The 21,267-nt window shown below is 41.9% G+C and overlaps 1 protein-coding gene across 1 annotated transcript in view; it reads right to left on the bottom strand.

The window, feature by feature from the left end:
- Window positions 1-21,267, bottom strand: part of plxna4 (plexin A4) — a 355,677-nt gene that overhangs the window by 101,891 nt on the left and 232,519 nt on the right. Inside the window, exons 6-7 of the mRNA XM_080421613.1 lie at window positions 14,712-14,835; window positions 5,046-5,199 (exon numbers count right to left, since the gene is read on the bottom strand). Of these exons, the coding sequence (XP_080277739.1) occupies window positions 5,046-5,199; window positions 14,712-14,835 (278 nt within the window). The remainder of the gene's footprint in view (window positions 1-5,045; window positions 5,200-14,711; window positions 14,836-21,267) is intronic.

Below are 21,267 nucleotides of genomic sequence, written 5' to 3'. Positions count from 1 at the left end.
CTCTCTCTCTGTCTCTCTCTCTCTCTCTCTCTCTCCCTCTCTCTCGTTCATCAATCATTGTAAAGCTCTGCTGACAATGGCTCTGTCCTAATTACCTGAATGTTACCTTGAAGCTGCCTTATACCTCTTGTCTTCTTTCCTCGACTAATGAGTGTGTGTGTGTGTGTGTGTGTGTGTGTGTGTGTGTGTGTGTGTGTGTTTGTGTGTGTGTGTGTGTGTGTGCGTCTTACTATGCGTGTGGGGATTTTTGGTCCCCACACGCATAGTATTAACCTGTCAAAATTGACCTTGCGGGATCATTAATTCATGGCTAAGAAGTTATTAACAAATTCAGGTTGAGATCAGGTATTTCGGGGTTAGGTTTAAAGGCCTAATTATTCTTTTTGCATATATCACGCGGGTCAATGGACGTGATGCGTTTCTGCACAGTAGAGCTTGGTAATAATTGGTAATACAACAGCAGTGACAACACACAGAAACGTGTGTGGGGAGGAATTCAAAGATCTACACGTTTTTTCAAAAATAGCTGTGCTACATATTTGGAGCTTGGCAGATCAGCTATTTGTGTTTGACACCTTTGTACGACATCATCATTAAAAAGTAGGGCTTAAAAGGTTAATCAGAGTAATCGATCTAGTCAGTTATGAAAAAATTAGAATGCTTTCCCGTTGATTTCGATGAGAAAATACAAAATAAAACTGCTTCAAGATAATTCAATTAATTGAAAACATGGTCAATAGAATAATCGCTAAGCAAATAGTAATAATCACTAATTGCAGCAACACGGGCTGCATTCAATACAAGACAGTCTATTGACCTTCTTCCAGACAACTGAAGGACTTGTGACATTGTGAGAAGAGATGTACTGTCCTAGTTCGACTCTATCTTGTGTCAATTATTGGTCCATTCCTGTTATTCTCAGAAGACCTCAGATGCTAATAAATTCCCTCAGCAAAGCAGCGAGAAGTCTCTCATTCAGGTTTTTATTCTGTTGCGTTTTATTCCTACTCACACATAATCACTTCAATTTCAAGTCCTTTATCAGTGGTGGACAGTAACTAAGTACATTATTTTTGCATCTGTACTTTCCTTGAGCAAGGCTACTCCAGAACTTTAACTCAAGTAGAAGTTAGACTGACAAACATTCAATTGTAATATTTAACCGGGAGTACAGTATATCCTTTGACTCAAGTACTGGGGTTCAGTAGCCTACTTTGTCCAGCACTGAACATAATAATACAACGATTAGGGACGGATCTCCTCTCCACCTCTCCTCCAACAGAGCATTGATTTTTTTTTCTAGAGCATGTGCAGTTAGTCTGCGCATGCAGTGCGCACGGTCACAATATCTAGAAGGCCCACGGATATCCATGTGTACATGAACTGGTGATGCAATGGACATCATGCAGACACTCACAGCCACGTGGGAGCTGTGTGTGTGTGTGTGTGTGTGTGTGTGTGTGTGTGTGTGTGTGTGTGTGTGTGTGTGTGTGTGTGTGCGTGTGCGTGTGTGTGTGCGTGTGCGTGTGTGTGCGTACGTGTGTGTGTGTGCGTGTGTGTGCGTGTGTGTCCGTGTGTGTGCCCGGCAGGTCTTCTCTGTACTGTAATTTCATGGTGGCCTGCATCCCTCCACCTCTCTATTACAGTCTATAAAGTTATCATTATTCATGCCGCGCTGCCTGCACGCTAGCGGCCGCATGCAGTCTGCAGCCACGGCCTCATCTAATCACTCACTTTATGTTATCGCTGCTGTCGGAGGAAGAAACCTCGCATTTCCATATTTCTACTTTTTGGTGGTTGTTTCTAGTTTTTTTTTTGTAAATGAATGCCCTACTGTGTCATCTACATGTACAGTGTCACATAAATGTAGCAGAAATAGCCCACCAACACGCTATGGCTATTTTTATTTGCTATTTTATTTTAACAAATAAATAAATAAGTGAAAGTGGTTAAAACTGCACTATGTAGCTTTCCTCTTCTACTCCGGATTTGAACCTGGTTTCCTACGCTTGAACATCAGGTCAAAATTCGTGTCAGATCCTGTGTCTAGGTGAGACATGACCTTTGACACAATCTAAATGTATCAAATGGATCAAAATACAACCACCCTAATAGTACAAGTTATATTGTATTAACATACTCTACCATACAGATTGTATAAGTAATATTGTATTAACATACTCTACCATACAGACTGTATAAGTTATATTGTATTAACATATTCTACCATACAGACTGTATAAGTTATATTGTATTAACATACTCTACCATACAGATTGTATAAGTAATATTGTATTAACATACTCTACCATACAGACTGTATAAGTTATATTGTATTAACATACTCTACCATACAGATTGTATAAGTTATATTGTATTAACATACTCTACCATACAGACTGTATAAGTTATATTGTATTAACATACTCTACCATACAGATTGTATAAGTTATATTGTATTAACATACTCTACCATACAGATTGTATAAGTTATATTGTATTAACATACTCTACCATACAGATTGTATAAGTTATATTGTATTAACATACTCTACCGTACAGATTGTATAAGTTATATTGTATTAACATACTCTACCATACAGATTGTATGAGTTATATTGTATACTCTACCATACAGATTGTATAAGTTATATTGTATTAACATACTCTACCATACAGATTGTATAAGTTATAATGTATTAACATACTCTACCATATAGATTGTATAAGTTATATTGTATTAACATACTCTACCATACAGATTGTATACGTTATATTGTATTAACATACTCTACCATACAGATTGTATAAGTTATATTGTATTAACATACTCTACCATACAGATTGGACAAATCAAAATGGCATTTTATTCATTAAAAAACAAGTTACATAGTGCTGCTTTAAGTCTGTCTGTGGCTTTTATAAATATTGAACCAATGAAAGGAATCAACAAGAGCTTGTGACTAAATAATATCTACAATGAATCCATTGGAACAAAAGGTTGTTTTTTTGTCCATACAAGGTTTTTCCACCCGATGGGAGCGATTATGCTACCATTTCCACCGTGAGATATTATGAACAGCAGCTGTCTAGTAAACAAAACAATCTGTGAGGCGCTATAAGCACAGAAGCTTAACAAGCAAACAAAAAGGTGAATATCGTCGCCGTCACGCATGAAACCTCTTATCTCCATATTCTACATGTTTGTGTTTTGAGCTTGTAGGTCTTCTACTTTTGATGCTTTTGCATTTGAATCCTTTTTGGACATTATGAGGTTTCCACCCGAGATGATATATATATACTGTATATATATAATATATATTCTCTATTTCCCCTGCAGTTATTGAGGTCGGGATGGTGTCTTCATTATATGGACATGAGAAGCCATCAGAAGCAGGGTCGTACAGATGGGGGGGGGGGGGGGGTTGTTCAATTATACTGCAGCTTAACCAAGCGCAGAGAAAAGGAGAGATGAATGAGGGGATGAAATGGCTCTCTCTCTCTTATCAGATCAAATGAATATTGTCACAAATACTCCCATCTTCTTTTGTCCCATGAAAGGTTGTGAAACTGGTGACAATCATGTTGAAGGGGACATTTCTATAGAACATTGATTCCCAAACATAGGATCTACAACCCAAAATGGGTGTTTTTTCTTCGGGAGAGTGAATCTGAAATGGATTTACCTGTACGGACCCATGATGAGGACCCAATCAGCTTTATGTCCACATTAAACTCTTTAATCTTTGGTTTTAAACTGAGACATATGCGCTGTAATAATAACGTTCTACAATCCATATTATCTGCTCTTGCATATTGAAGGAGCCACAATGAAACCTCCCCCTTCGCTCCACTGTAGCTCGGAGGGCGGGCATGACAGTCATATAGACAGCTATTATCAACGGTGACATAAGCAGTGTTTTACAAAGGCCTTGCTGAAAATATGATGATATCATGTAGCCTGTGTGGGTCCGCAGTAAGGGGTCCTAGACCCATCAAGGTCCATTTCCGACCTTTGCGACCTTTGTTTCGGTCCGGGTCTAATAACATACTGTAGAATTATCCTCCGGTCCGTTTTCCAGAACGTGTCCGATTATCCTCGGGTCCTTTTCAGAAACGGTCCAAATTATTTTGGGGGGTGGGACCTGTGTTACCCTTTAGTCCCATGGATGCCTCCTCCATCTGCTGCTAGATCCACTTTGACTGATTGGAGTAAATAAAACCCAGTGCAACCTAATGAGTCGCTACTAAACACATCCTCGGGCAACGCTCCAAAGGGCCCGCAGAGTTACCGATGGCGACGGGGAAACACAAACACTCACATCACCCCCCCTCCCCCCCAGGTCAGTAAATAACACCGCTCTGACTGCATGGGGAAGGAGAACGTGTCTAATCTCCTGATGGACCTGCATGCTTCTATGTGCCATGAAGACCATGCCTGTTTCTACACTGTGGAGACCCTGGGCGATTGGTATAAGCGGGTCCATTTGGTTACATTAGTACACTCTAAGAGTTTCAAATTGAGTACATCACCCATATTCAGTCTTATCTTCATACAATTGGTCCTCGCTAATGCTCATTATAAGATGGCACGATTTCTGTCTATTTACACTGTATCGTCGGTGGGCTGTGGAGAGTTCAGAGACCTGCCTACCAGTGACATCATCGATGGGGATTCCAAGCTAATAGAAACTAGAGCCTTTCTCTTCCTGGAGAGTTAGAGAGTTAATTTTAAATTTTGTACATTTTGTTTGGAATGACCAAACATGTCTGCCAATGATGTCACTGGTAGGCAGTTTTCTGAACTGTCCATAGCCCACCAATGAGACACACAGTGAGTAGACAGACATGGTGCCACCTTATGAGCATTAATGAGGACCAATTATACGGATACGGTTGAAAAAGGTGATGTGCTCCTTTAACTCTGCGGCAGACACGTGGTACACGTCATAAGACAACAAATCTTTGCAATTACAAACGTACTCTGTATAGACTTTAAACAGCCGGATCAGGAATGTGATCTATAATACGTGGTCCATCCTTACCTTTGTCCACGATGATGCGTGGAACCTCCTTCTCGGCAGGAGAGAAGCACTTGATGCGGTTCCCCTCCACCAGGCCATCCATCTCCGCCAGGTCTCCAAATGTACAGTTTACACCGGCGGAGAGTTCTGGAACATTGTGGGCCTCCAGAACCAGCTAGAGAGAGAAAGAGAGAGAGATCACCTTTATTTTCTAATAAATCATGACACATTTTTTCAGTTAACCTATAGTAACACGTAGTTAAAAAACAACTGTCCCTCCACAACAGAACACAGATCCTCATTGAAGCACCACTGAAAAATAAAAACCTCAACATTATTCATGAGTGAATAAAACCCCCAAATCCACTCTGATTCTGGCCTTTACCAATGCCTTAAACATGGGCAAAAGTTCCTCCCCTGAAACATTCAGCACTTGATTGTTCCTGCTTTTGTAAAAGGCCAGTTAGGCCCGACGTCCCACAACAAAGTTCAAAATACTTTTGTAAATAAATGTAAATGTTGTAAGTAAATGTTGAATACCGGACTTTTGCTTGTAACAGACTATTGTATTTCAACATTGTGGTATTGATACTTTTACTTAAGTAAAACAAAATAGTACTTCTTCCACCACTGATAGACACAGTTTCTCGTTGCATCTGTGGCCATTTCACACTAACATACTGAGACACTAACACACTATTATTATGTGTCTCTGAACTAAACCTCCACATCCACGGTCAGCTCTGCCTACTGACCTGGAGTCAGTATGTGAAACAGCCATCAGATGTGTGTTATACAGACAGACATTCAAAACATGTCCACTGGCTCTGACCCCTAGTGCTGACACAAACAACCTTGTGTGGAGAGACACAGAGCAAGGCAGAGGAAGAGGATGGGGAAGAGAGAGGAAGAGAGAGGAAGGGGAAGAGAGAGGCAGAGGAAGGGGAAGGGGAAAGGAGGGAGGACGTGAGTGAGTGAGCAAAAGAGAGAAACAGACAGAGAGAGATAGCATTTGAGAGAGTGCTATTTACTGCCAACCGGACCTTCCATCCACACAATGCCTTGTGGGTGAGGAGGGCTGGAAAGGAAGTAGAACTGGGGACAAGGAGAGGAGATAGAGAGGGGGAGAAGTGGTATAAAATAACTAGGGAATAGGAGAGGAAGTAGACAGTGATTTGGGTCCAGGAGAGGTGGTATAAGCAACAATGGACTAGGAGAGTAAGTAGAAACTAGACGCGTCGCAATTCTGGGAAATTGCAAAGTGTGGTTGCGCCGACGCAGGTCGCGGCTGCCGGGAGTCGAGGAATACGCCTGGAGGAATACCCTCGGAGGCCGCGCGACGTGCTATTCGAATTCGGTGCCGATCGAATCCCGCGTTCGTGATACGTGCCGTTTTGATTTTAGGATAATAGGCCCCTCCCACTAAAGAAATAGGCCTCCCATAAATGTAACGGGGCAATCGTATTGTCACCTCACTCCTGAGATCACTTGCGTTTCATTTTGAGAGGATTGATCCCCCCAAAAATCATGCCGTTTTGATTTTAGGAACTAGGCCCCTCCCACTAAAGAAACAGGCCCCTCCCATAAATGTAACGGGCCAATCGTATTGTCACGTCACTCCTGAGATCACTTGCGTTTCATTTTGAGAGGATTGATCCCCCCCCAGAATCATGTTTTTGCATCAAACGGTTACATTTTGCGCATTTGTGGCGCCCCCTATGGATCAAAGTGGGAATGCTTTTGGGGATTTGTTAAGTAAACCTCCCTTGACATGTGATTCAAATGTTTTATCTAGAAAGAATAAAGTAGGTAGAGTACTATAGTCTGGTTGCCCTGTTAGGGCAACCACACTAATTAACTAGGGACAGTACAGAAAGTAGGTCGAAACGGGAAATTGTTTTCTCATTCAACAATAAAGAAACCAACATACAATAAGTGTATACAGGGTATCTGCACATTTCTAAAGATAAAATGTAATCACTTTTAAGAGCTTTCTAATACCAAATTGGCAAATTTGTCAAATATTACGTAAGAAAGATTTGTGAAAATAGCCAATCTACAAGCTCACAACGCCTCACTTGTAGTTATTATACAGTATAGCTATTTTCTCAATATTTATCTGTGGAACCGAATCAAACTAAATGTAATGCCTACAATTCCAAGTGCTTGTCAGGGTGGGGGTCCCCAGTTCAAATATGATTATTTTGGGGGGTTCCCAAGTTCAAATATGATTATTTTGGGGGGTCCCCAGTTCAAATATGATTATTTTGGGGGGTCGCGGCCTGAAAAGTTTGGTAACCCTTGGACTAGGAGAGGAAGTACACATGTACTGCAGGGGCTAAGGTCTCTGGAAAGAGTGTAGAAAGTGAATGATAGGGCCCTCGACGATGAGGTGCAAAGGGAAAGGTGACTAGGAGAGGAGGTAAGGAAGCAGCGGGAGTCAAAGGTGCTACAATGTGACAGTGAAGAATGGAGATGAGAGGAGAGCAAGGGAGAGAGGGATATAAAAGAAGAAAGAAGAATGCAGATTCTCTCTCCTGGTTTGAAAATATGCTGTGTAAGCTGCTCTTCCCCGAACTCGCCGCCGCGGTGTGACTTTAGAAGGAGAGAAAAAAAAACAGAACCTTCTCCTTGAACAAGGAGAAAATAAAACACCGTGCTGGAGGAAGGGGGAGGGAGGGGGGGGGGGGGGGGGGGGGTTGTATTGATGGAAAAAAGCACATCTTCAGCGGCGGGGTCTTGGTGTCGGCATCCATTCATTCCAACGCCCGCACGTGTGACGTGCTGCTTCAGAGAGAGGAGAGGAGGAGGAGGAGGAGGAGGAGGAGGAGGAGGAGGAGGAGGAGCAGAACGGCTGACCTGAGCTGTTTTTATATTGGCTGTTTAATGAAAAGGAGGAAAGCCACGACTCCCGACATCACATACAGAGCCTCCCATTAAAGATGGACAATACATGGACAGAGTCTCTCCTCGCTCTCACACTCTCTTAACCCCCCCCCCCCCCTCCCCCCGCCCCATCCTCACGGTCTTAGACACTCTCATCCTCCCTTTTCGCTTTAATTTATTTTTTCGTTTTAAGGACGGAACGAACGAACAGCCAGCCTAGAGTTTTCCTCAATTACGTTCGGAGCCATGCAGTCACCGCCGCCTAGCTTTCACTGCAGCAGGGCCACATGAATATGAAGATAAGAGCGAGCGCGCGCACACGCACACACACACACACACACACACACACACACATACACACACGTGCACGCCCTCCTCCCCGGTTCATAATGCAGCGTACCTAATGCTAGAGGATATGTGATGATGATGGGGTTGCTGTGTGTTATGCGTTGCCATGGTGAAATGAAAAGAAAGAAGAAAAAAAGATGACAATTGTAGCGTTGGAGGAATATTATTCAAATGTGGCGAAGCCCGCATCTCATCTCATCCCCTCAATCACAGAACAGGGGGCCAGATAAGTCGGCTAGACTGATATGTACTGATATGATGAATGGGCGCACGTATTGGGAGGCGTGTGTCTGGTCCTGTTAGAGAATGTAAATTATGGTAAAGTGGTGTGAATGCCGTGGCTGCCGCGCGAACGCTCGCTGTTTCGACCAGATGCTATGAGGATGTGACTCACATGTTCCTCTCGTTGCGATGTCGTCACACTGGGAGACATTTGCATGAGATAAACGGCCTCTCTACTCAGTGGTGTAAAGTAACTAAGTACATTTACTCAAGTACTGTACTTAAGTACAATTTTGAGGTACTTTTTACTTTACTGGAGTATTTCCAATTTTCAGTACTTTTACTGCTACTCCACTGCATCTCGGAGGCAAATATTGTACTTTTACGCCACTACAGTTATTGGAAAACTAGTTACTAGTTACTTTGTAGATTGTGATTATCATTAACCACTTCAGCCCTGTACATCTATGCAGGTGGACCTCAACATGGTGGCCTATACGAACTATCTCACCCGTAGGCCACAATATGTCATTCTACAAGGCTGCCAGTCCGACGTGTTAATGGGAAGCACTGGAGTACCCCAGGGAACCGTACTGTCACCTTTCTAATTTTGCATTGTCTTCCAGATTGGTTATAGTGGTTGCTGTGGATAAGAGCTTTCTTCTAAATTAATTCCATGCTAATATGACCTCCGAGCAAGGCTGTTACGTTATGTTAGGCTGAAAGCAATCTGGGAACCCATCGTCAAATAAAAAGGAAGAACAGCGCCCTCTGCTGTTTTTCATTTTTGCATTTGACTCTGGGCGGAGGAATTAACTAGAGCCATGCTCACTGGAAACCGGGGGTTGGACATGCCTTCAGCCCTTCACTTCCGGTGGTGCGCCTATGTTTTCATTCCCACTAACAATATTTCTCCACGGAACACTAACACCAATTCTCCCTAAAAACATGGATCGTTTTGGTTATAAGCCCACTTGTTTCTATGATGAAAGAGCAAGTTAAAATGTTACTAACTTTCCGTGGTTTTGTCGGCTCCGAGGACGCTATTGTTAAATTAGTTTCGGTTTGTTTCCAGTGGGAAGCGAGCCGCACACATGTAAATCCCGCCCACTACATTTGATTGGGTAAAGCGCGGCCTGCTTCCTGATCTGAAGGCACACCCACTTGTAGCCAATGTGCATGGGTTCTCAACACGGCTCCCGACAGATTCAAGCGCAACTATGAATCTGTTCTTGAGAGATTAGGCTGAAAGTAGTCAAAACTAAACTAAACAAGCAACCTTTTGTGTGAAAAAACAACAACTATTTCATAGTTAAACTGAAATTACACCATTACCTCCACCCCTCCCTCCATTTCACATACATTTTGACATAACATACTGTATTAATACTGTATTATGTGGCACACAGTATGTGTGCTTCTATTTGATGGAACAGTGTGAACTTATAATTACTGAGCTTGTTAAGTTAAAATAGATAGAAACACAGGAATAGCAAGCGACTTAATTGAACCAGATTATCTATAAATCAAGCTTATAAAACAAACAACCCCCTGGTGTCTGTTTGAAGCCAAAAGATCTAAATTAATGTTGCTGATTTTTTTTACTACAAAAAGAGCCTGGTTTCAAAAGCTAAATGTGACTCTAGGGGAAGACCATCAGACTCATCCTTTCAAACAAATGTTTAATAACACAAAGGTCAAGGGTGGGGTCTTTGACTGTCTGCCAGTGGCATGGATACGGATATGTGTGCCCCCTGTACCCCCTCTAGGTAATGCCCGCTTACAGGAAAAGGTTAAACACTTTCCAAAGGCACAGAATACACACACACACACACACACACACACACACACACACACACACACACACACACACACACACACACACACACACACACACACACACACACACACACACACACACACACACACACACACACACACACAGACAGACAGACACACACACACACACACAGAGGGGGAAGAAGTACTCACATTTATTACTTAAGGTAAAAGTATCAATACCACACTTTAGAAATACTCTGTTACAAGTAAAAGTCCTGTATTCAAAAGTTACTTGAGTAAAAGTACAAAAGTATTGCCATTATTATTAACATAAAGTACCAAAAGTACCATTATACAGAATGTCCAATTTCACACGTTTTTAAAATGTATAAAAATCTTTTAAAAATAGCAGATCTACAAGTGAGCTTTGTAGAGCGGCTATTTTCAAATGGCCAAAATATGTATAGGGCTGAAGGGGTTAATATGTACACACGCACACGCACACACACACACACACACACACACACACACACACACACACACACACACACTCCATGAATATCATTAGAGGAACCATATCTCTGGGTAAACCAAACATGCTCTGCTGTGACACGCAGTCATCCAGGCTTGACCTTAGAAAAGCAGACTGTTTATTTATGACATTCAGAATCATTTCTAAACCTTCTATTTCAGTGGCTCTCAACCTTTTCAGGCCGCGACCCCCCAAAATAATCATATTTGAACTGGAGGACACCCCACAATAATCATATTTGAACTGGAGGACACCCCACAATAATCATATTTGAACTGTGGGGACCCCCCCTCCCCCCCACCCGGAATTGTAGGAGTTGAGGATCGGCTATTTTCTTATATTATTTGACCAATGTCTGACCAGTTTTTATAGTATAGTTTGTTGATTACTTTTGATGCAGTTTTTCTTTCTTTCTTTTTTTTCGGGTAGTAAAAGTCCTTAAATTGTCACTTCACTGTCAACTGGGGACCCCCCCTGGGCGTCCCACCCCACAGGTTGAGAACCACTGCTCTATTTGATGTTGAAATTGCATTGACATGCGGCACCACTGATGGGGTCAGTGAGATTATCAAAGCATTCCAATGTTGTGGCCTTAAAATACAAAATGTAGTGTCCGCTTTGAATGCTGCAGGCTGACTAGCAATGTGACAAATAGTTTATCAAAAGCATCAGACATTAATTTTTACAGAAACTTTGTTGAAATGATTAGAAAATCTGGGAAGCTATAGGAGCCCCCACAGGGAATATTCGGTTTGGAATGAGAGAGCTAAGTCTTCTCCAACTGGCAGTAGGATCATGCATGCACACACACACACATGCACACAAGGATGCACGCACACACACTCAGGTATTTATTACTATTCTTGTGAGGACATCAACATTTTAGGACAGCACTGAAAGTAGCTGGAAAATGGAAAAAATCGGAAAAAATGCTGATCTACAAGCTCATAACGTATCGTGCTGCGACGCGTTGTGAGGTTGTAGATCGGCTATTTTGAGTGAGACATCGCCGCACAACTACTAGTCAGGGGATATTAGCAGAAAAATGTCCAATCCTCAAATAAATTCCTTACCAAAAAAAATCTTCAACAATGTGTTTGTAAAGGTGTCTAGCAACACATCTCACAAAGACTGAAATGCAGTTTCCCTAGGAGAATTTGTGACAGCTCCTGAAAGTTGGGGTACCCACCATAACCTTATGCGGGGAAAAAAAACAAATTTTAATTCTGTTTTAAGTAGCATGTGAGGGGTCAAACTAGGGTGTTTTTATGATTCTGAATCCATTGCAAGCATTTGTTGGGCTAAAAACGGCCCAATCTCAATGGGCTTTTTACACAAAAAGTATACCTGGAAAAGGATGGCTATGGCCGTTTTTAGCCCAAGGAGTGGTTTTGGTGCAAAACAAATGCTTGCAATGGATTCAGAATCATAAAAACACCCTAGTTTGACCCCTCACATGCTACTTAAAACAGAATTAAAATTAGTTTTTTTCCCCCGCATAAGGTTATGGTGGGTACCCCAACTTTCAGGAGCTGTCACAAATTCTCCTAGGGAAACTGCATTTCAGTCTTTGTGAGATGTGTTACTAGACACCTTTACAAACACATTGTTGAAGGTTTTTTTTGGTAAGGAATTTATTCCAAGATTTTTTTTATATCCCCTGACTATACGTATAAAATCGGGGAAACTCTAACCCCAAAACCCTATAATATCTAATCCTATAATCCCAACCCGAATCTGTTCCTAATGGTAATCCTAACTCCCCCAAACCTTTTTTAAACCGTAACACATCCATTTCTCTTATGGGGAACCAGGAAAATGATCCTCACAATGTCTATTTCTCAAATTCTACTATATAGGCTACTTGTGGGGACATTTGACCCTCACATAGCATCGTGAGCCAGACTGTTTCCTCCCACAATGTTCAAATGATTCCGTCATACAGTCTGGAGCAACGGAAGCTCTGAAAATGATCAGAGGATGAAGCGGATGTGACGCCTTCTGCCTGCTTCCGTTTTGTCTTTACAGTCGTGCAAATTTGTCCTGATATAAATAAAATTAATTGACGCATATATTGCTGCTTAATAGTAGGCATGTTACGATTCACTCAACTCACGATACAATTCGAATCACGATACTAGGTTCACGATATGATTCTTCACGATTTTTTGTAAGTTTGTGTAAGAGAAAATTTCTCTTACACAAATCCAGTAGTGGAGTGTTTTCTCTTATCCTCTTTTCAATACAGTAGCAAATGACTGAAAACTATTTTTTTTAAATCAATTCTCTTACAAAGTTCCTGTATTTTCTTCTCCTTTTTTAAATCGCTCTCTGCTGTTTGCATCGCAATTTTTTTTAATTAAATCGATTTAAATTGTCACCAGTTTGAATCGATTTTAATCGATTCACGATAAATCAAAAATAAAATGTAAAGATATTTTTTAATCGGGAGGTGTAGTTTCAGAGATAGCATTTAGGAGAATGTGGAATAGTGGTTTGGCTACACGAGACTAGCCCTCACAAGTATAGTAATACAAGTACACACACACACACACACACACACGTGTGTGTGCGCGTGTGCGTGTATAGAGTGATCCTCTGCCACAGCATGGCATTACTCAAGGCGGGTTAAACGCCTGTCACATCCTACACGTTTCCAAGTGTGTATTTATATATGCAAATGAAGAATCTGTATCCTTTACTCTGAGTCATCACACTGTCTGTGTAGGACGAGCTCGGATGTGCTTGCGGGCAACGCTCCAAATATAATAACTAAGCAGACGTATAATGCAAATTGTATGATTTCTCAACGACCCCCCCTGGGCAGCGTGGAATTCATTTCACACCAATCAATACAGTCTTAACAAGCAACACAACGATGACTTCCAAATGTGGCACATTTGGCAGCCGAGTTCGGAAATGGATAGAAAATAAATACGGGATGGAAATGAAGTGGTGCGAACGTCTGCCAACAATCAGGAGACACTCACACTGACCTCCAACTGTTGGCTGTAAACGTTAAGCGTTACACATACTGTATAGTGTAGTAATTAGTATAGTATTAGTATAGAAATGGTAGGCTATAGTAAATGTGGTACTTAGTTTGACCACAGTCCCCCAAGGCTCTATACTAGGACAGTGGCGGAAAGTAACTAAGTACCTTTACTCAAGTATTGTACTTAAGTACAATTTTTGAGGTACTTTTACTTTACTGGAGTATTTCCAATTTTCGATACTTTTACTTCTCCGCCGCTATATCTCAGAGACAAATATTTGTACTTTTTACTCCACTACAATTATTTGAAAACTTACTTCGGTGATTTTGATTATTATTACAAACATGCATTAACCACTTACGCCCTATTTAAACTTTGGCTATTTGAAAATAGGCGATCTACAAGCACACAACACGCAATGCGACGTGTTGTAGATCGGCTATTTTAAAAATACGTAATTATACATTTTACACATTATGATATCTTGTGAAACGGGACATTCTGCCTAATGGGTACTTTTACTTTTGATACTTAAGTATATTTTGATGCCAAAATGTTGTTTGCCAGACTTTTACTTGTAACTCAGTGTTTCTACACTGCAGTATTGATACTTTTACTTACGCAAAAAAATGTAGTACTTTTTCCACCACTGTACTAGGATACCTCCTGTTTTCTCTCTACACTAAATGTCTTTGTCAAAAATAGCTGATCTGCAAGCTGAAAGTGAAGTGAGCCGTTCACTCAGCGTGAGCTCTTAGATGAAATGTCCCCCCCCCCCCCAGGACCCCTGGATGTCCCCCCCCCCCCCTGGGCCCCACTCTGGGAACCTGTGCTATTAGACCAGTGGTGTTGCACCTTGGAGAAACCCAGGGGTGTTATTTTACTGTGTAGTTTTCTTTTTTGCGGAGCAGTTTGACTCACCGTGACGCTGAACTGGGACACAGAGATGTTGTTGGGATGGACGCTGAGACGGACGCACTGCTTGATGTCCGAGGCGAAGCGGCGAGGCTCCGTGGAACGCTCACATTTCTCCTTCCTGGTGCACCTGAACAACACAGTGGAGAGAAGGACGGAGTGTCATTCATAGGCTTTGCAAGCACACACGCATGATGGTATTGGGGAGTGGGGGGGGGAATATACTACTATGCAAAACATCATATAAACAGTTAGAAGACAAAATGAAAAATATGTACAGTAGAGAACAATATACTGTATACAGTAAAAAAAATATGTACAGCAAGAAAACGATGTACAGTAAAGAAAAACATGTAAAGCTTAAATTGTATAATATTTGTGTATAGTACAAGTACACACACACATGCGCGCACACGCACACGCACACGCACACGCACCTCCTCTCAGTACCCGGTAGGTAACCTGAGTGTTGGGTACTCGTTCCCACCTGTTGGCAGCACCATGGGAGAAAGAGAATGTCCCCTCCCTCCCTGCCTGACAGAGGGGAGGTATAAAGTGCATTTATCATATTTCTTCTTCCCCTGGCGACTGAACAGACACCTGGTCCTCTGGGGGGCCGCAGGCAGGCAGCGGTCGCATGCATGCATGTAAAACAATGGCTGCTCTATATACTGTGTGGAAGTGGAACCTGGTCCGCGGGGAAACCGCAAAGGAAGGAGGGCAGGCCTCGTCTTTTGTAAGCCTTAATGACTGGCATTCACGGCCACTGCCAAGTACAGTACCCCCCCCTCCCAAATAACAAACCAGGTGGTCCTCAAGTGGTTCTCAATTTTGTTTGTTTTTTCCATGTTAAGTTAACTGTATATTGGCCGCGGATGCGCATCTGAAAATATGTTGTGCCAGGGACCGCCCATACAAGATTTATTGTAAAAAAATGTTTCTAAGAAATATTCAAAATGTAATGTTTCGTCAAGATTTTTTTCTTAACACATTGGGTGCCAGAGGTTTATTAAAATATTATACGTTGAGTGCCAGCATTTCTTCCATCCACTTGCGTTATACATTTCGTGCTGTGAGAAGCCCAGACGCGGAAGTGCATGTAAACAAAGCGTGCGTGCGAGACGGCGGAGGGTCCCGACTAACGCCTGGAACAATAATATTTCCAACGCGACCCTCCATTGCAGCGTGAACGCCGATCGAAAACGGCTCGTTTCCACCACATTAAAAGAAATGGAGATATTAAGCTTTTAATCAAGGAGATAACATTGAAAACGCCGACCGGAAGGATTTTTGACATGGAGCCACATCCAGCCTCTTCTTCTCAGAAACTCCTTGGGTGATGTCTAAGTTTCGTTTTAGCGCCCCACGTGGACCACTCGTATAAAAATAGAATTGGGTCAAAAACGGTCCGGACCGTTTTCGGCACTTCTCGTTTGGACCCTCAAAAACGGTCCGGACCGTTTTTGGCATTCAATGTGTTAATAGATGACCTACAGATCTGATTTCTTTCAAAGATCTTGGAAAAAACTAAAAACAATATTAGAATATTGGAATATTTTCACATAATTAAAAAAAAAAAAAAAACACAAATGGGGGCCACAAAGTATTTTCTGATAGGGGTCCGTGGCCAAATACATATTCATTTAAACTTTAAAAAGTTTGAGAAGCACTGTACTAGAGTGTAGAGCCCTGAGGTACTCCGGTCAGCTATAAACTATAGGGTTTAGGCGGTTAAATGTCTTTGCCATTGAGTCTATGAGTCTCTGCTATGAGAGCTGCAGGTTGGGGGGTGGGGGGGGATTCCCCCGGGACCCTCGCAGGACTCGAGGACCTTGTGACTGAGCCGCACATTCCAACCACAATACTATACCCCGGGAACACAAATCTGCTATTGTTGATCGGAGAACATTCTGTGAGAAAGAACCCGACTTGAGCCGTTATACGACCTCCTCAGCCACATTACTATTCCAATCCCGTTTCCACTCTACTTCCACCGCAGACACACACACACACACACACACACACACACACACACACACACACACACACACACACACACACGCGCGCGCGCACACACACACGCATCGAGGCACACACACCCAGACAAAATGCACTTTCTCATCTAATCCCCTCATAAACTTCTTCAAGTTTAATCCCCTATTGATTTAGACCGAAAAAAACTTCCAGCGCAATTAACAAGAAGCCAGCAAATCCACAGAGCGTCTTCAAATCCTCTGAAGAAAGGAATGAATAAAAAACACCTAAAAATTATCAACATTCACGCACGCACGCACGCACGCACGCACGCACGCACGCACGCACGCACGCACGCACGCACGCACGCACGCACGCACGCACGCACGCATGCACGCACGCACGCACGCACACACGCACACTCAGTGGTGGAAGAAGTTCTCATATTTTTTACTTAAGTAAAAGTATCAATACTGCAAAGTAGAAACTCTGTTACTAGTAAAAGTCCTGAATTCAAAATGTACTTGAGTAAAAGTGCAAACTTATTGGCATCAAAATGTACTTAAAGTACCAAAAGTAAAAGTACTTATTATTTTTAAGTTTTCAAATGTATACAAATGGTTAATGAATGTTTGTAATAATAATCTAAATCTACAAAGTAACTAAACTAAACACCGGCTTGTTTCAAATAATTGTAATGGAGTAAATAGTACAATGTTTGCCTCTGAGATGTAGTAAAAGTATTGAAAATTGAAAATACTACAGTAAAGTAAAAAATACCTCAACATTTTACTCAAGTACAGTACTTCAGTACATTTGTACTGTGTTACTTTACGCCACTGCGTTGTTGTATTTTACTTGAGTACATGTACTAAGTTACTTTACACACACACATGCTGGGTTCACTACTAACACCTCTCTCAGTGATAAGTTATTCTTATTGGAGTTTCTCCTCCTACATGTGACTCTGCATTATGGTGTGACTCACTCACTCATTATGAGTCATGACTCAGAGCTGTGTGAACAGAAATAGTTCAGAATCGCTCATCTCTCTATCCGTTTCATCCCATCTCACTTATTATATCTCTCCCTCTCTCTCTCTCACGCGCACAAACGCACGCACGCATGCGTGCACACACCCGCGGGCGAACACACACACACACATGTGTGTGCGTGTGTTTGTTTTACCAGGTATGTGCAGCAAACAACATTTCATCCCCTATAAGTGGCTCAACAGTGCCTCTGCTGGTAGAAATCTCCAGTCATGCTGCACATCAGTCTTGTCAGACAGTGCTCTCTCTCTCTCTCTCTCTCTCTCTCTCTCTCTCTCTCTCTCTCTCTCTCTCTCTCTCTCTCTCTCTCTCTCTCTCTCTCTCTCTCTCTCTCTCTCTCTCTCTCCTCTCTCTCTCTCTCTCTCTCTCTCTCTCTCTCCTCTCTCTTCTCTCTCTCTCTCTCTCTCTCTCTCTCTCTCTCCAATCTGTATGGTAGAGTGGACATTATAACTTCTACAATCTGTATGGTAGACTCTACCATACAGATTGTATAAGTTATATTGTATTAACATACTCTACCATACAGATTGTATACGTTATATTGTATTAACATACTCTACCATACAGATTGTATAAGTTATATTGTATTAACATACTCTACCATACAGATTGTATAAGTTATATTGTATTAACATACTCTACCATACAGATTGTATAAGTTATATTGTATTAACATACTCTACCATACAGATTGTATAAGTTATATTGTATTAACATACTCTACCATACAGATTGTATAAGTTATATTGTATTAACATACTCTACCTGGTAGAGTATGTTGGAGCTGGAGCAATTGATCCGAAATTGCACACAGCCATTGACCATTACAATGTGCACCTAACAGCGAAGCCCGTTTTTCGATATCACCAAATCTCAGCTGTTTATTAGCATTTTTGTGTAAAACTCGCCATGGTTACGGGGCTGCCTCCCGGGTTGCCAGATCATGTGCGCATATCCCCCCACGGATGCGTCGACCGGGTATGGACTAGTACAATATAACTTATACAATCTGTATGGTAGAGTATATTAATACAATATAACTTCTAAAATATGTATGGTAGAGTATGATAATAACACAATATAACTTATACAATCTGTATGGTAGAGTATGTTAATACAATATAACTTCTAAAATATGTATGGTAGAGTATATTAATAAAATATAACTGAAGCTATATAGTAACAAGAAAAACATGAATGGGAGTCAAGGACAGAGTTGAGGAAAGGAGATGACAGACTGTAGGAGAAGAAGAAAGGAGATGACTAGGCCTATAGGAGAAGAGGAAAGTGTGTGTGTGCGTGCGTGCGTGTCAGAGATAGTAAAAGCACGTCTATAATCTAAACAGCGCTCGCAGCATAATTGAGTGACTTCGATCATCGACATACATTTACATAGTGAGTTCAACCAATTACAAGCCAAGCAGACACGAGATGAGAGTATGCACGGTCCAATAGGATTACCTGACATTATTTGACTGGGCTCTGTTAACACATTATCATTAGAGGGCTAAATCACTGCACTCCTTATAAAAAGCGAGGAGGGCTAATTTGTTTTCCTCGTTATGTAAATGAACCAGTGAGCGTGGAGGAATATGTTGGTTTTGATGAACAAAGGGGTAACAGCCCTTCCTCTGATCGCACAGCATAATGTCAGTTCTCTTTCTAGCCGTGTGTGTGAGTGAGTGTGAGTGTGAGTGTGAGTGTGCGTGTGCGTGTGTGTGTCACATATTCTGAATGGCTGCTATGTACATAAGGGAATGTACATTTCTAGGCACGACTAGCCTGATTATCAGCCTGAAACTGCGTGGAGCTTCAGTCTGAAATTGGCTGCAGTGTCGGCGATTACAAGGGGGAGGGGATTTCGAATTTCCCTAAACCAATCACAAGAGATCCACGGATCCGCCTACATCTGACGTCATCGCACAACTTGTTCTAGCAGATATTCGCTGATTGGCTTGTAGTTTGACCCACCCCCAACTCCGACTCTCATTGGACGGTACTTTTTGTATCGAAGATATCCTAGGCTCACATTTCAACACCAGACCAAGAGGCAGTCCACTCAGAGAGTGGGCGGGGTCTATGGTTTGGAACCAGGCTAAGGCATGACAGGATTGTTGATCTATTAGTTAAGGACATAAGTAGATGTGTTTCATCATCTGCCAAAATGTATAAGCACATGTGTGTTTCAACTGCCATGTTCAAACTGTGCAATAATGAAAATTATGCCTTTTCAGATGTTACAGCGAATTCACCAGATGTTGTTGTTGATGAGGAGGACAGTAGAGAAGTGAACATTTTAGAAGTGGGTTGTACATTGGACCACAGTCTGGAAGAGGTGTTCCTTAACAAGGTGCTAAAGTACCAACGTCTTAAGGATGCTATTAAACAGCTCGGTTTCAAATGTAAACTGATTGTGTTCATATTTGGAAGCCTCTGTAATGTCCATAAATTATTTGTGAGAGGCCTGCAGACTGCAGGAATACCCAATAAGCCAAGAGCTGATAAGGCATTGGCTAAATTCTGTTCAGTGTCTGTGATAATTGGCAGTCGCCACATTATGGAGGAGACGATGCTTCCTGTATCCTGAAACACTTGTTGTTGAGTTTCCCAAGTTTGTGCATCTACTATTGTTTGTGTTCAAGACTTTCTTGCTAAATGTGAACGCAACTAAATATGTCAAATGCGTGTGTGATACTAGCCCAAATTCTGATTCTACAGGAAGAATTACACATGTGAATTATAAAATGAATATTTGATAGAAGTCCTTTTTTGTGAATCTTATTTCCTAACAAAAGGGGGTAAAGAAAGAATCCTCCCACAGTCCATCATTGATGACATCACATTGCGTCAGCCAATGGCTGAAGTAAGAGGGTGGAGTTCAAAGGTTATCGGTGGATAACCACCGAAGTGGAAAAAGTGGCACTCCAAAAGTAAAGGATGCTGGACTGGCTCAGATAATCATTCTTGTTTATCGGAACGCTTGACGCGTTTCGGAAAGTATTTGGATGGGAACCGCTGTGTTAGCGTGATCCAACTGTCCATACACATCCACACATGTTTTCACCGGCTTGTAAAAATGAGCAGCATTCATCTACAGCAGCGAGACACACGCTCACACACACACACACACACTGACCTCTCGCCACCAGAGAATACGTCCTTGAACTGTCTGTCTTCATCTGTGGAGATGACAGTCAACAGCGTTTAAGTTTCACGTCCTTGTTTAAGAGACACAAGGTCACGCGGTCCCTGTTATAGGATGAAACATCTGACAGCTCTGACGCTGTCACACTAGCTCTGTACGCTGCCTGGATTTTTTTTGGGGGGGGACCTCTCTGCTCGTCTCTCTCTTTCTAACTTTTATTTTTTTAATGTATTTTTTTAATTTAGAGTAGACAATTTTTTTTACCCCTTTTTCTCCCCAATTTAGTCGTTATGCCAATTAATTCCAATTCCAATTAATTCCAATTGATTCCTCCCCACACACATTTCTGTGTTGTCACTGCCGTTGTAACCTACTGACTCACCTGCCAGTG

The sequence above is a fragment of the Gymnoscopelus braueri genome (genome assembly GCF_963280865.1).
Source record: "Gymnoscopelus braueri genome assembly, chromosome: 23".
NCBI lineage: Eukaryota > Metazoa > Chordata > Actinopteri > Myctophiformes > Myctophidae > Gymnoscopelus > Gymnoscopelus braueri.
This window is presented reverse-complemented; position numbering and strand designations above follow the sequence as displayed.